Source organism: Pygocentrus nattereri, chromosome 17 (genome assembly GCF_015220715.1).
Source record: "Pygocentrus nattereri isolate fPygNat1 chromosome 17, fPygNat1.pri, whole genome shotgun sequence".
Classification (NCBI taxonomy): domain Eukaryota; kingdom Metazoa; phylum Chordata; class Actinopteri; order Characiformes; family Serrasalmidae; genus Pygocentrus; species Pygocentrus nattereri.
This window is the reverse complement of record NC_051227.1, coordinates 11,624,368-11,640,192: the sequence shown is the minus strand read 5'-3', so window position 1 is coordinate 11,640,192 and position 15,825 is coordinate 11,624,368. Positions and strand designations below refer to the sequence as shown.

The 15,825-nt window shown below is 45.3% G+C and overlaps 1 protein-coding gene across 1 annotated transcript in view; it reads left to right on the top strand.

Annotated features, from left to right (window-relative positions):
• Positions 1-6,780: 6,780 nt before the first annotated feature.
• LOC119265780 (extensin-1-like) overlaps positions 6,781-15,825 on the top strand; it is a 15,209-nt gene continuing 6,164 nt past the window's right edge. Inside the window, exon 1 of the mRNA XM_037546769.1 lies at positions 6,781-6,903. Coding sequence (XP_037402666.1) covers positions 6,781-6,903 — 123 coding nt within the window. The remainder of the gene's footprint in view (positions 6,904-15,825) is intronic.

Genomic DNA, 15,825 nt, shown 5'->3' with positions numbered 1-15,825 from the left:
ACAACAAAAAGACAAGAACTTCTGTAAAGACCTTCGTTAAGTGTGAGTTTTAGGATTCTCTTAGGATTTTATAAGTTGTGCATCACACACACACAGCTTTAATTTGTATAGAACCTTTACATTATGTGTAGGTTCTTCACACTGGTTCTTTAAAGCAGAGGTTCCCAACTGCCAGGCTGTAGACTGTTTAATACTGGGCTGTAACAGCGTAGCACTGAGCCAGGGGAGTTAGCCGAACTGCTGAACTTTACTCTTTTATTACTGCTTATGTCATCAAGACTTTTATAACAGTGTTTATTTTATTTGAAGCTTAAGTTTTGCTATTAAAAAGTTTATTTACTATTGACTACTGAACACTTCAGCATATGCCATCTGTGTATCTCTTAGCTGCACTCAGCTAATCGTTGGTGTAACTGAAGAAGTTAAAATATGAGGAAACTACTGTGGCTGCAAACTACTGTGGCTGAAAACCCAGAAAACTCCACTGAAGACAAGAACAAAAACAACACCAAGAGAGCCCTCCTGGACTGGGAAAAGTCCAGATGAAGATGGAGAGGTGAAGGGCAGAAGCTCCTCTGGGCGGCTGGAGGAGACTGTGATGTGTCTGAGGTGGCGTTCCTTTGGAAAACAAGAGAACATGCAGAGGACTCAACTACTGCACCTGCCAGGTTGCGGGCAACCACCTGAGAACCACCCAAAAACAACTCAGAAATGACCTGAGAACCTCCTAGGAATCAGTTGAAAACTACCCAAGAACCACCCAAAAACTACACAAAAACGACCTGAGACCTGAGTGTTTCTCGCTTGGTTCTTGGGTAATTTTCAGATGTTCTCCTCCTGACCGAACATCTGTCCGAGTGTAGCTCAGGTTTGTGAGTACCTGTGTATGTTGCGCTTCATTACTGTGTCTGAACAGGAGGCCGTCATTACGGACATGGCGGAGAGATGGAGACGCTTGAGCATCGAGACAATCAGCTCAGGTGGGAGCTCCTGATCCGATCATCACTACAGAACCATGAAACTCCTCAGGATCTTTATAAACTTCATAAACATACTTACTATTTTACTCAGTTCTTACATCAAGTACATCTATCACAGCCTTAAATATATTGCTGCCGTCCTTCCCAACATGTTAACTTTACAGAAGAGCGGAATAACATCCTTAACTCTCAATGTAAGTCAATGCAAAGAGCTTTTATTACGTGCCATTATGGAGCATTTCTATTGGTCCATTCATCATTACATTGCGAAATAAGCTGAGCTCTAATGATGTAGTAAAATCAAAAAATGGTGACACATTTTTTGGGGACAGTGCTGAAATTTAGAGTCAGACACACACAGTGGGGTCCAAATGTCTGATAGAAACAGTTAAAGTGCTTCTGTCCTGAGCTCTTTTCTAATTTAATACAGTGTTTATTTAGCAATTCTACTATCAGCAGAACATCCATCCATCCATTTTCTAAGTTGCTTCTCCCTCAAAGTCGCGGGCGGTGGGGGGTTGTGGGGGGGGGGTGCTGGAGCCTATCAAAGCGGTCATCGGACGGAAGGCAGGATACACCCTGGACAGGTCACCAGTCCATTGCAGGGCATCAGCAGAACAATTCCACTGAAAAGCTTTGAAATCTTAACATAATTTAACACATTTAACAATTTCCGATTTTCCCAGGATTTGGTGGCGTGTCCATCTTTTGCTTTAACCCTTTAAAATCTAAGGCTGTATACATTCTAAGGCTTATTATTCCGCAACTACAGGAACTTCAAATCAAAACAGTCGAGCTATTCTTAGGTTATAGAAGTGTGGAGTAAAGCTTTGTGTCCCCTGGACATTTAAGGAATTAATGACAGTGTGAGCTCGAGCTGCATGGACTCCACAAGTTCAATAGAAGTCTCTAATGAGCAGATCAGACCCTGAGACACTGACCTGAAGAGATCAGACCCACCTGAGACACTGACCTGAAGAGATCAGACACACCTGAGACACTGACTTGAAGAGATCAGACACACCTGAGACACTGATCTGAAGAGATCAGGCCCACCTGAGACACTGACCTAAAGAGATCAGACCCACCTGGGACACTGACCTAGAGATCAGACCCACCTGAGACACTGACCTGAAGAGCTCAGACCCACCTGAGACACTGACCTGAAGAGATCAGACCCACCTGGGACACTGACCTAGAGATCAGACCCACCTGAGACATTGACCTGAAGAGCTCAGACCCACCTGAGACACAGACCTGAAGAGATCAGACCCACCTGGGACACTGACCTAGAGATCAGACCCACCTGAGACACTGATCTGAAGAGATCAGACCCACCTGAGACACTGACCTGAAGAGATCAGACCCACCTGAGACAGAGACCTGAAGAGCTCAGACCCACCTGAGACACAGACCTGAAGAGATCAGACCCACCTGGGACACTGACCTAGAGATCAGACCCACCTGAGACACTGATCTGAAGAGCTCAGACCCACCTGAGACATGGACCTGAAGAGATCAGATTAAAAACACTCTGAGCTTTTAGAAGAAACAGCTCAGTACAGCCGACCCCACGCGTCAGGCTGAACAGAGACACACACAGAGCAGAATCTACAGAGTTACTATTTTCAGAACTGCAATGTTCAGCTGTTTATCTCCAGCATTAACTGAAAACAGATTCTCAGACTTTATACTCTACTCTGTGTGTTTTACTGGCTATAATTTTATGTTGATACCTGCCAGAGAGAAACTCTCCCTGAATATCTGCTACTCAGTGAACGTACACTCATACAGAGTCCAGCTGTCTGAGCGCACACTGAGAATCTGGGTCTGATTTCATTTCATCCTGAAAATAAACAACATGACATTTTACAATTTTGAAACATTTAAAACAGAGAAACTTTAGGTCAGAGTGTTTTTAGTCAGATCTGCTCCAGTGAAGCTCTTGATCACACTCCACGGAGGATCAGACACTTTTACACAAACTAGTGGAGCTCATGCAGCTCCAGTGCACACTGTCAACAAATCAGAAGAGGGAAACCCCACAAAATACTGGGAAATTCTGAAATTCATATTCAAATTTCAAAGACTCTACTTTTCATTAAATTATGCTAATAGAATTTGTAACAAAACTGTATGAAATCAGAGAAGAATGCAGAATATCAGTGTTTCCCCCAGCACTGTCAGATCCAACTGTTCCCATTATCAGGTCCCACTGTCAGGTCCCACTGTCAGATCCCACTGTCAGATCCAACTGTCAAGTCCCACTGTCAGGTCCCACTGTCAGATCCAACTGTCAACTCCCACTGTCAGGTCCCACTGTCAGATCCCACTGTCAGGTTCCACTGTCAGGTCCCACTGTCAGGTCCAACTGTCAAGTCCCACTGTCAGATCCAACTGTCAAGTCCCACTGTCAGATCCCACTGTCAGGTCCCACTGTCAGGTTCCACTGTCAGGTCACACTGTCAGGTCCTACTATCAGAACCTACTGTCAGGTCCCAATGTCAGGTCCCACTGTCAGATCCCACTGTCAGGTCCCACTGTCAGGTCCCACTGTCAGATGCCACTGTCAGGTCCCACTGTCAGGTCCCACTGTCAGATTCCACTATCAGATCCGACTGTTAGGTTCCACTGTCAGGTCCACTGTCAGATCCGACTGTCAGCTTCCACTGTCAGGTCCAACTGTCAGGTCCCACTGTCAGATCCTACTGTCAGATCCCATTGTTGCGTCACACTGTCAGATCCCACTGTCAGGTCCCACTGTCAGAACCAACTGTCAGGTCCCACTGTCAGGTCCCACTGTCAGATCCCACTGTCAGATCCCACTGTCAGGTCCCACTGTCAGATCCCACTGTCAGGTCCTGCTGTCAGATCCTACTGTCAGATCCCATTGTTGGGTCACACTGTCAGATCCCACTGTCAGGTCCCACTGTCAGATCCCACTGTCAGATCTGACTGGCATGTTCCACTGTCAGGTCTCACTGTCAGGTCCCACTGTCAGATCCTACTGTGAGATCCCACTGTCAGGTCCCACTGTCAGATCCCACTGTCAGGTCCCACTGTCAGATCCAACTGTCAGGTCCCACTGTCAGGTCCAACTGTCAGGTCCCACTGTCAGATCCCACTGTCAGATCCCACTGTCAGGTCCCACTGTCAGATCCAACTGTCAGGTCCCACTGTCAGATTCCACAATCAGATCCGACTGTTAGGTTCCACTGTCAGGTCCCACTGTCAGGTCCACTGTCAGATCCCACTGTCAGATCCTACTGTGAGATCCCACTGTCAGGTCCCACTGTCAGATCCCACTGTCAGGTCACACTGTCAGATCCCACTGTCAGGTCCCACTGTCAGATCCAACTGTCAGGTCCCACTGTCAGGTCCCACTGTCAGATCCCACTGTCAGGTCCCACTGTCAGATCCAACTGTCAGGTCCCACTGTCAGATTCCACAATCAGATCCGACTGTTAGGTTCCACTGTCAGGTCCCACTGTCAGGTCCACTGTCAGATCCGACTGTCAGGTTCCACTGTCAGGTCCCACTGTCAGGTCCCACTGTCAGATCCTACTGTCAAATCCCATTGTTTGGTCACACTGTCAGATCCCACTGTCAGGTCCCACTGTCAGAACCAACTGTCAGGTCCCACTGTCAGGTCCCACTGTCAGATCCCACTGTCAGATCCCACTGTCAGGTCCCACTGTCAGATCCCACTGTCAGGTCCTGCTGTCAGATCCAACTGTCAGGTCCCACTGTCAGGTCGCACTGTCAGGTCCTACTATCAGAACCTACTGTCAGGTCCCACTGTCAGGTCCCACTGTCAGATCCCACTGTCAGGTCCCACTGTCAGGTCGCACTGTCAGGTCCTACTATCAGAACCTACTGTCAGGTCCCAATGTCAGGTCCCACTGTCAGATCCCACTGTCAGGTCCCACTGTCAGATCCCACTGTCAGGTCCCACTGTCAGATCCCATTGTCAGGTCCCACTGTCAGATCCAACTGTCAGGTCCCACTGTCAGGTCCTACTATCAGAACCTACTGTCAGGTCCCAATGTCAGGTCCCACTGTCAGGTCCCACTGTCAGATCCCATTGTTGGGTCCCACTGTCAGGTCCCACTGTCAGGCCCCACTGTCAGATCCAACTGTCAGGTCCCACTGTCAGATCCCACTGTCAGATCCCACTGTCAACCCAACTTCACACGCCCCACGCGTGTGAGTTTTACCAGAACTGAACTTTTGAGGATTAAGGACAGTTTGGCCAGAAAAACAGCAATAATGGACAATAATATCAAAGCTACGCTGGGCAGGCTGAAGCTCCTACGAGTGCCGGTGTGGGGGAGCAGAGCGCCGCAGACAAAGAGCAGGAGGAGGCGGTGCAGCAGACGGCAGAAGAGGGGGAAACGCGCTGGCGTGCTAGCTAGGCTAAAGGCTAATGCTAACCGACCCCCAATTCCGTCGCTTTTCCTGTCTAACGTCCGCTCTCTGGATAACAAGCTGGACCTGCTGCGGCTGAGGATGAGTGTTTCTGAGTAGATGAGGAACTGCGCTGTGATTTGTCTCACGGAAACCTGGCTGAACCACACCATGCCGGACTCAGCCTTCCAGCTCGCCGGCCAGCAGCTCTTCCGAGCGGACCGCAACCGGCTATCCAGGAAAGCCCATGGGGCGGCTTGTGCGTCTACATAAACAAAGGTTGGTGCACAAACTGCGTGTTGGTAAACAGCCACTGCTCCGAGGCGACAGAACAGCTGACTGTGAATAGTATATGCCTCGTGAGTTTTCGGCGGTGTTTGTGATCGCTGTTTACATAGCACCGGATGCTAATGCTAACAACGCGCTGAAGGAGCTTTATGACAACATCAGCTCGCTTCAGAACAAGCATCCGGAGGCGTTCTACGTGATAGCGGGGGATTTTAACCACGTAGAACTGAAGAACACCCTGCCGAGGTTTTACCAACACGTCAACATCCCAACGCGAGGTAATAACACGCTGGACCGTGTTTTCACCAACGTGAGGGACGCGTACAGAGCCTTCCCCTGCCCCCACCTCGGGCTCTCCGACCATATTTCCATCATGCTGGTCCCTGCATACCACCCCCCACTGCGTCGCTCCAAACCCACACAGAAGACCATCACTGTGTGGCCCAGTGACGGCGACGCTGTGATGCAGGACTGCTTCGGCTGCACAGACTGGCAGGTCTTCAGGGAGGCTGCTGAGTGTGAGGGGGAGCTGGACCTGGAGGAGTACACATCTGCTGTTCTCGGGTACATCAGCAAGTGCACGGAGGATGTCACTACCACCAAGACTGTGACTTGCTACCCGAACCAGAAGCCCTGGCTGAACGCAGAGGTGCGTTCTCTGCTGAAAGCCAGGGATGCTGCCTTCAGGTCTGGGGACTCAGGTGAACTCAGGAGGGCTAGAAGAGAGTTGACTGTTGGAGTCAAGAGGGCAAAAGCTGCATATGCTCTGAAAATCCAGGGACACTTTTCCTCCCAGGATCCACAGAGTATGTGGAGGGGCATCAAGTGCATCACGGACTACAAATCCAAAGTTGCACAAAGCTCCAAAGACCCATCCCTGCCTGAGGCTCTCAACAAGTTCTACGCCCGCTTTGAGAATCCTGACACCCCCCCCCAGCACCAGACTCACACACTCACCAGGAGAGGAGCCCCTCAGCGTGACACCAGCAGAAGTAAGGAGGACGCTGAGGAGGATCAACCCCTGGAAAGCTGCTGGCCAACATCCCCGGACGGGTGCTAAGAGACTGCGCCAACCAGCTCTCGGACGTCCTGGCGGACATCTTTAATGCCTCCCTCATCCAGGCAGCAGTCCAGCAGTTGCATGAAGACTGCCACCATCATCCCGGTCCCCAAGAGCTCTGCAGTGACGGGTCTGAATGACTACCGACCAGTAGCCCTCACGCCGATAGTAACAAAGTGCTTTGAAAGACTGGTTCAGACCCACATCAAAGCCACCATCAACGTCACTGTGGATCCACACCAGTATGCGTACAGGAGGAATCGATCCACAGAGGATGCCATCTCCTCTGTGGTCCACACTGCCCTCACCCACCTGGAGCAGAAGGATTCCTATGTTCGTATGCTCTTTGTGGACTTCACATCTGCTTTCAACACCATGATTCCTCAGACCCTGATAACAAAACTCTCCTCACTTGGACTGAGCTCTTCCATGTGCAACTGGGTCCTAGACTTCCTGACCAACAGGCCGCAGTCTGTGAGGATTCACAACATCTCCTCCCCCACCATAATCCTCAGCACTGGCTCCCCTCAGGGCTGTGTGTTGAGCCCCCTCCTGTTTACACTGCTTACATATGACTGCTCACCTATCCATCCAGGCTGTCATATTGTGAAGTTTGCGGACGACACAGCAGTGGTTGGATGCATCACAAACAGGGATGAGTCCAACTACAGGCAGGAGGTGGAACACCTGGAGGGTTGGTGCAGAGAGAACAACCTCTGCATCAACGTAAAGAAGACGAAGAAGATGATTGTGGACTTCAGAAGGGGCCATCATGACCACCTCCCTCTGCACATTGGAGGTTCTGAGGTGGAAGTGGTTGACAGCTACAGGTACTTGGGTGTGCACCTGAGCAGCAACCTCACCTGGAGCAACAACACTTCCACTCTGGTCAGGAAGGCACATCAGCGGCTCTACTTCCTCAGGAGGCTGAGACGAGCTGGACTCGGGAGGGCAGTCCTCACCTCCTTCTACAGATGTGTCGTGGAGAGCGTCGTGTGCTCCAGCATCAACATGTGGCATGGAAGCTGCTCTGCTGCAGATAGGAAAGCTCTGCAGAGGGTGGTGAAGGCTGCACAGAGGATTGTTGGAGTCAGCCTCCCCAGCACCACAGACATTTACACCTCCAGATGCAGGAAAAGGGCTACCTGCATCAGGAAGGATCCCACCCACCCAGCACACACACTTTTTGTCCCGCTCCCCTCAGGCTGGAGGCTGCGGAGCATCAAGTGCAAAACAACCAGACTCAGAAACAGCTTCATACCAGAAGCTGTAAGGCTCTTAAATTCCAACTAAACACACTGCACTGACACTTACAAGAACAATTACTGTTACAAACACTGTCACTTTAAACCGCACTGAGACACTTTATCTAGACACTTTATCTACTGCTCTAATTCAATATCATGCTGCTATAGCAAACTTGCACTCTGGACTTCATATTGCTGCTAACTGCCTACTCTCCTACTCTCCCTCTCTTGTGTATTTACCTTATATTTATCTATTTTAATAACAGCTCTTGGGTGTAAACTGGACCATGAGATCTTAATTTCGTTCCACCTCATGTACCATGTGATGCGAATGACAATAAAATCTCCTTGAATCCTTGAATCCTTGAAGTCCCACTGTCAGATCCCACTGTGAGATCTGACTGCCAGGTCTCACTGTCGGGTCCCACTGTTAGGTCCCACTGTCAGATCCGACTGTCAGGTCCCACTGTGTGTTATGAAATATTAAAATGACCATCTGTCCACAGTTCTATTAAACATTGACTGTGATTAGATTAATTACACAATCCTATGTTTATTTATTATGAGATATCGTCACGGTTTCATCATTATTGTACATTGTTATTGTTTAAGCAACACAGTGTTAGTTGTTTGCATTCTGTGTTTCATTGCTCAGTCATTGATTATCAATTGGCTATCACAACAGCCTGACTGACACTCCAGTGTGTCTTTATGATGATAATTATTTAATTAATTATCTATTATTATTTATTATTTAATTAATAACATAATAGAATCAATAAATCTTTAGTAGACTATAAAATAAAATAAAATAACTTTTTATCTTTTTAATTAATAGCTTAATTAAAATGAAAAAACTTAAGAGAATTAATAAAACTTTAATAAACTTACTAAAAATGAATAACTTTTGTATAATTTTAATGAATAACTTAATGAATTAATTAATAAGTTAATACAATTAATAAAACCAATAGATGCAACACATTTTATGAATAACTTTGTCATTTTAATTAATATCTTTATTAATTAATAACTTAAAAGAATGAATACAACTTTAACAGACTTGAGAAAACATAATGAAACTTTTTCATCATTTTAATTCATAACTTAATAATAATTCTTTATTTTTATATAGCGCATTATCAAGGACACAAAGACGGTTACAATTCAAAGTACATAGATAACACACTATTATTAATAATAGAATTAATAAACAAAAATTAATACACTTAAAACATTTTTATTAATATCATACATGTTCTTTTCTTCTCTAATTTTCTACCCCCCCCCCCCCCCCAATAATACCAACCACCAATAATAATACGTATTTATAACTTTGTAGACAGACATGTAAGTTTATTTGGCTGGATTAAAGTGCCTGAAATGTCTTGTGCTGAACTGAAGTCTGTTTCCGTCAGTTTTGGGGACTTTTATGCAACCCATGATCGCAGATGTGGAGGAAACCTACACAAACAGTCACCTGTAAAACAGACCCACTTTAAAAAGTTATCAGAGCTGATCTGCTGCTTTATTTGCTTTCCGGACTGTAGAAAATAAACACGGTGACCGTGTAAAGTTCAGTCGTCACGCTTCTGCATTCAGTCACTGGCCTCACTGGAGAACCCTTAGAGAACCGTTCTAAAGTGGTAGCACCTCACGCTGTGCAGATACAGCGAGGAGACACGGGTCTAAGGGCAGTGAGGACATTCAGTGGTCACTCAGCAGCGTCTCCCTCCTCGCGCTCTGCTACACAGCTGCCTCTCGCATGAACTTTCCGGTCCACCTTAAACGGTGCAGCAGCTGCACTAGCGCCTGAACTGCTACAGCGTTTAAGGTGGAGCGGCGCGTGTCTGCGCTGTACGTCCTCACTGCAGCTGGAGGCTGGCAGCGGTGCAGTGGAGCCCTGCAGTGCTCGGAGATCTTCATCTCCATCACTGGTCCAGCTCGGTCTCGCGCGCTCTCCCTTCCCCCACCTCCTTTCTCTCCTCCATCTTTAGAGCCGAACCCCAGACTCCAGACTCACCGGCAGCACCGCGACTCACCTGTCAGATCCCCATCACTGCATCACTGCATGACCTCCATCAAACTTTACATCTGGCCTCATTATTTCTTTCAAATTTAGTCCCAGAGTCGCGCGCGCTCTGCACCGCAGCTGCAGTCCTAAACCGCCATCTGCTGGAGTTCACCTGCTAGTGCACCTGCGCAGAGCGCGTCCTCTGGCGGACACGAGGAGCTACAGCGGGACAACGTTCAGTCAAATAAGTTCTGATAAAATTAACATCCACAATGAAGTTCTAATAGAATTAATATCTGGAATGAAGTTCTAATAGAATTAATATCTGGAATGAAGTTCTATAAATTAATATCTAGAACAAAGTTCTGTAAATTAATATCTAGAATGCTAATAATGCCCTGTGGTGATAAGCAGCTTAGAAGATGTGTGTATGTGCTAATAATAAATATCAGTGACATACTGCGGTATAATAAGCCGTCTAAATAGCTGGTAACACAAGTGAGTCCACCTCACAGTGAACAGGTCCAAATTGTGCTCAGTGTCAATATTTTGTGTGACCATCGTTATTATCTAGCACTGCCTGAACCCTCTTGGGCATGGAATTCACCAGAGCTGCACAGTTTACTGCTGGAATGCTCTTCCACTCCTCCATGATGACATCACGGAGCTGGTGGATGTTAGACACCTTGCACTCCTCCTCTCTCCGCTTGAGGATGCCCCACAGTTGCTCAACTGGGTTTAGGTCTGGAGACATACTGGGCCAGTCCATCACCTTTACCTTCAGCAAGGCAGTTGTCATCTTAGAGGTGTGTGGGGTCATTATCAAGTTGGAAAACTGCCATGTGGCGCAGTTTCCAAAGGGAGGGGATCATGCTCTGCTTCAGAATGTCACAGTACATGTTGGAATTCATGTTTCCCTCAATGAACCGCAGGTCCACCACCATCCTTGACTGTAGGCAAGAGACAGTTGTCTTGGTACTCCTCACCAGGGTGCCACCACACATGCTGGATACCATCTGAGCCAAACAAGTTTATCTTGATCTTGTCAGACCACAGGACATGGTTCCAGTAATCTATGTTCTTGGACTGCTTGTCTTCAGCAAACTGTTTCCGGGCCTTCTTGTGCGTCAGCTTTAGAAGAGGCTTCCTTCTGGGACGCTGGGCAAGTTGATGCATTGTGCAGCATATGGTCTGAGGACTGACAGGCTGACCTCCCACTTCTTCAACCTCTGCAGCAATGCTGGCAGCGCTCATGCATCTATTTTTTGAAGCCAACTTCTGAATATTATGCTGAACAACCAGACTCAACTTCTATGGTTGACCCTGGCAAGGCCAGTTTGGAGTGGAACCTGTCCTGGAAAACCGCTGGATGACCTTGGCCACCGTGCTATAGTTCAGTTTCAGGGTGTTGGCAGTCTTTTTATAGTCTAGGTCGTCTTTGTGGAGAGCAACAATTCTATTTCTCACATCCTCTGAGAGTTCTTTGCCATGAGGTGCCAGGTTGAATATCCAGTGGCCAGTATGAGAGAATTGTACCCAAAACACCAAATTTAACAGCCCTGCTCCCCATTCCCACCCGGAACCCTGTAACTCTAACGAGTCACACAACACCAGGGAGGGATGACGGCACGATTGGGCATGTCCACTGTGAGGTGGACTCACTTGTGCTGCCAGCTATTTAGACATTAATGGCTGTGTGTTGAGTTCTTTTCAAAGGACAGTAAATCTGTACCTCTATACAAGCTGTACACTGACCACTTTAACTTATATCAGAGTTTCATTTCTACAGTGTCATCTAAAAAGATAGAATAAAATATTTACAGAAATGTGAGATAGTGTATATATATATATATTCCAGCGTGGTACTGTGATCAGACGCCACCTGTGCAACAAGTCCAAATTCGTGAAATTTCCTCACTACTAAATATTCCACAGTCAACTGTCAGTGTGATTATAACAAAGTGGATGTGATTGGGAATGATAGCAACTCAGCCACGAAGTGGTCGGCCACATAAAATGACAGAGCGGGGTTAGAGGATGCTGAGGTGCATAGTGCGCAGAGGTCACCAACTTTCTGCAGAATCAATCACTACAGACCTCTAAACCTCATGTGGCCTTCAGATCAGCTCAAGAACAGCGTACAGAACTTCAAGGAATGGGTTTCCATGGCCGAGCAGCTGCATCCAAGCCTTACATCACCAAGCACAATGAAAAGCGTGGAATGCAGTGGTATAAAGCACTGCCACTGGACTCTAGAGCAGTGGAGACGTGTACTCTGGAGTGAACAATCACGCTTCTCCGTCTGGAAATCCGATGGACAAGTCTGGGTTCGGCGGTTGCCAGTAGAACGGTACTTATCTGACTGCATTGTGCTGAGTGTAAAGTTTGGTGGAGGGGGGATCATGGTGTGGGGCTGTTTTTCAAGAGTTGGGCTCGGCCCCTTAGTTCCAGTGAAAGGAACTCTTAATGCTTCACAACAAGAGATTTTGGACAATTTCATTTCTCAGCTTTGTGGGAACAGTTTGGGGACGGCCCCTTCCTGTTCCAACATGACTGCGCACCAGTGCACAAAGCAGGCCCATAAAGACATCGATAGGCGAGTTTGGTGTGGAAGAACTTGACCAGCCTGCACAGAGTCCTGACCTCAACCTGACAGAACACCTTTGGGATGAATTAGAGCGGAGACTGCTCTGAAATGGAACTTTTGGTGCTCGTGGTTCTATACACACTGCAAGAAATGGTCTCTTGTCAAGTGAAATGATCTAAAATCTAGCTGTTACATCTAATATTTCCCATTTTGAGATGGTTGTGCACTTATGAGATTATCTAGATTATTTCCAGACATTATTTACCTGTTTGTATTACATATAATTATCTCACTATACTGACAGATAATGTAGCTGGTTTCAAGCACATTTCTTACAACAAGCAAAATGATCTGCCAGATTTATTTATTTACTTATAAAATTACCTAAAACAAGTAAATAATGTTTAGAAATTAGGTAAATAATCGTAAATTCAGCTTAGAACAATCTCAACAGGAATATTACACAGATAGAGCAGTGGCGATTTCTCTAAGACTGCAAGGGAAGCTCAGCTTCCCCTAAAATGTCAAAAATTAAATGGTCAAATATGTTAACATTTCATTTGATTGACAGCTATTTTGAGCTATTAACATCAAAAGACAAGCTGCAGCCCATTTCTTGGTGTTTGCTTGGTGAAATTACTTGCGCATTTCCATTGTTCTCTGTGTAAATAAAAGACACTCATAGTATTTCCTTGTTTCAGTTTAACATCATTTCAGCATTTCCTTGTTCGAGTTTAATATTGTTTCGTTAGTTCGTTCAGTCAGTCGTTCATACTGTTGGCTAGGTCGGAGGGAAATAGCCAGCTAGCAAGGTTCACACGATGGCAGACAATGCTAATATTGTCCACCTGATTTTGGCAAAGCCATTTGATAGTCTTCCTTACGAGGAGAAGGACAGAATTAAACAGCAGGGCACATCAACACCCAAGACTGATTTGGTGCAAAAAGTAGGGAAAGGTAACAGGTCTGTTCAGCTCTCCTGGTATGACATAGTTAGCTGGCTGACTGGAAGTGCTGTGAGAAAGAACATGTACTGTTGGCCAGGCCTCTTGATGAAATCATCTCAGGGATCATGTCTTATCTGGTCAAAACTGGGTTTTGGGGATCTGTCTAACTAAGGCAGTTTTTTGGAAAAGGAACGGAGGGCAGAATTTGTCTATAAATACATTGACAAATTTTATGATATAAGCCGACAACAAATCGTTGCCGCATAATTTCTTTGTAGCGGTCACGTGACATCGTCTCCTTGAGACACGGCATGATTTAGTAGTGCTGTATAACTGTGTCCAAAAACGGTATTTATAATGATAGATATATATAATGATAAAACAAATACATGCGCTGCAAAACATTTTTATTTTTCTGTAGAAAATCAAATATACTGATGATAATGATATGGAGATATAACACTAACAACAACAATCAACAATCAGTATATTATATATTTATATATTTACAAACAGGGAGAGAAAGACAGATGTTACTATTAGGCTTTCTGGATGCACCACAGAGCTGCTGCCTCAGTGCTTCTCTGTGAATTAACATAATAAATGTTGGCTGATGGTCCTGCTAATTACATTACTCACATTACTCATTATTTCCTGGAAATCTCATTACTTGTTACTTTACTTCTTTACTCTGTACCAGATTATTTCACAGACAGTGCTGCTTATTTCAAGCATGATTTCTTAAAACAAGCAAAATTATCTCCAGACATAGTGAGATCATTTCAGTTAGTGCAGTAACTTAAAACAAGTAACAAGCAAAGTCCAGAAACTGCAGGTTAAATAAGCTAAGTGTAATGTTCTTAGATCCACCTCAGAATGAGAAATATCAGACGTACCAGCTGGATTAATGATTATTTCACATGCTCAGATGCCTTTTTTTGCAGCTGCATCACTAATTTAAACAGTGGTCTGATCTAGATCCCCAGAATCGCTAAATCCACCTCTGACTGTGCAACTCGTACGACCTTTATTACACTGCAGTTCTGTGTAATAGACTCTGTTCTAATGACTGTTTGGTGTCATATACGGCTCTGAAGCAGCGCTGCAGTCAATGTGGTGTTAAATCTGTCCTTTATGCTTCGACTGTCTCTGCAGACTCTGTTCCAGCAGCCCTCTTGGCTGATCGTGAGCCTTTTAGAGCCTTTAGAGCCTGTAGCACTGAGAAGATCTCCATCACAAACACAGTCAGAACTCATTTCCAAATAAACATTTTCCACCATCTTTTTATCCCTCGTCTCCATATCAACACCATTTAGAATGGATCTTGTCTGATCTCAACATCGTCATTTAGAATCGATCTCGTCTGATCTCAACATCGTCATTTAGAATTGATATTGTCTGATCTCAACATCAATGTCATTTAGAATCGATCTCGTCTGATCTCAACATCAACGTCATTTAATCTCGATCTCGTCTGATCTCAACATCAACATCATTTAGAATCAATCTTGTCTGATCTCAATATCAACGTTATTTAGAATCAATCTTGTCTGATCTCAACATCAATGTCATTTAGAATCGATCTTGTCTAATCTCAACATCAATGTCATTTAGAATCGATCTTGTCTAATCTCAACATCAATGTCATTTAGACTCAACCTGTCTGATCTCAACATCGTCATTTAGAATCAATCTTGTCTGATCTCAATATCAACGTTATTTAGAATCAATCTTGTCTAATCTCAACATCAATGTCATTTAGAATCGATCTCGTCTGATCTCAACATCATTGTCATTTAGAATCGATCTTGTCTAATCTCAACATCAATGTCATTTAGACTCAATCTTGTCTGATCTCAACATCAATGTCATTTAGACTCGATCTCGTCTGATCTCAACATCATTGTCATGTTGAATCGATCTTGTCTAATCTCAACATCAACGTCATTTAGACTCAATCTTGCCTGATCTCAACATCAACATCCTTTAGATTCAATCTCATCTGATCTCAACATCATTTGACCTTGAACTCGTATAATCTCAACATTATTTGGACTCAATCTCATCTGATCTCAACATCATTTAGACTTGTCCTCGTCCAATCTCAACCTCATTTGGACTCAGTCTCATCTGATCTCAACATCATTTGGACAAGATCTCATCTGATCTCAACATCAGTTTAGACACAATCTTGTCTAAACTCACATAATTTGGACAAAATTTCGTCTGAACTCAACATCATTTGTACTTGATCTCTTTAGACTGACTGTTGTCTCCACATTAATCTCTATGTCA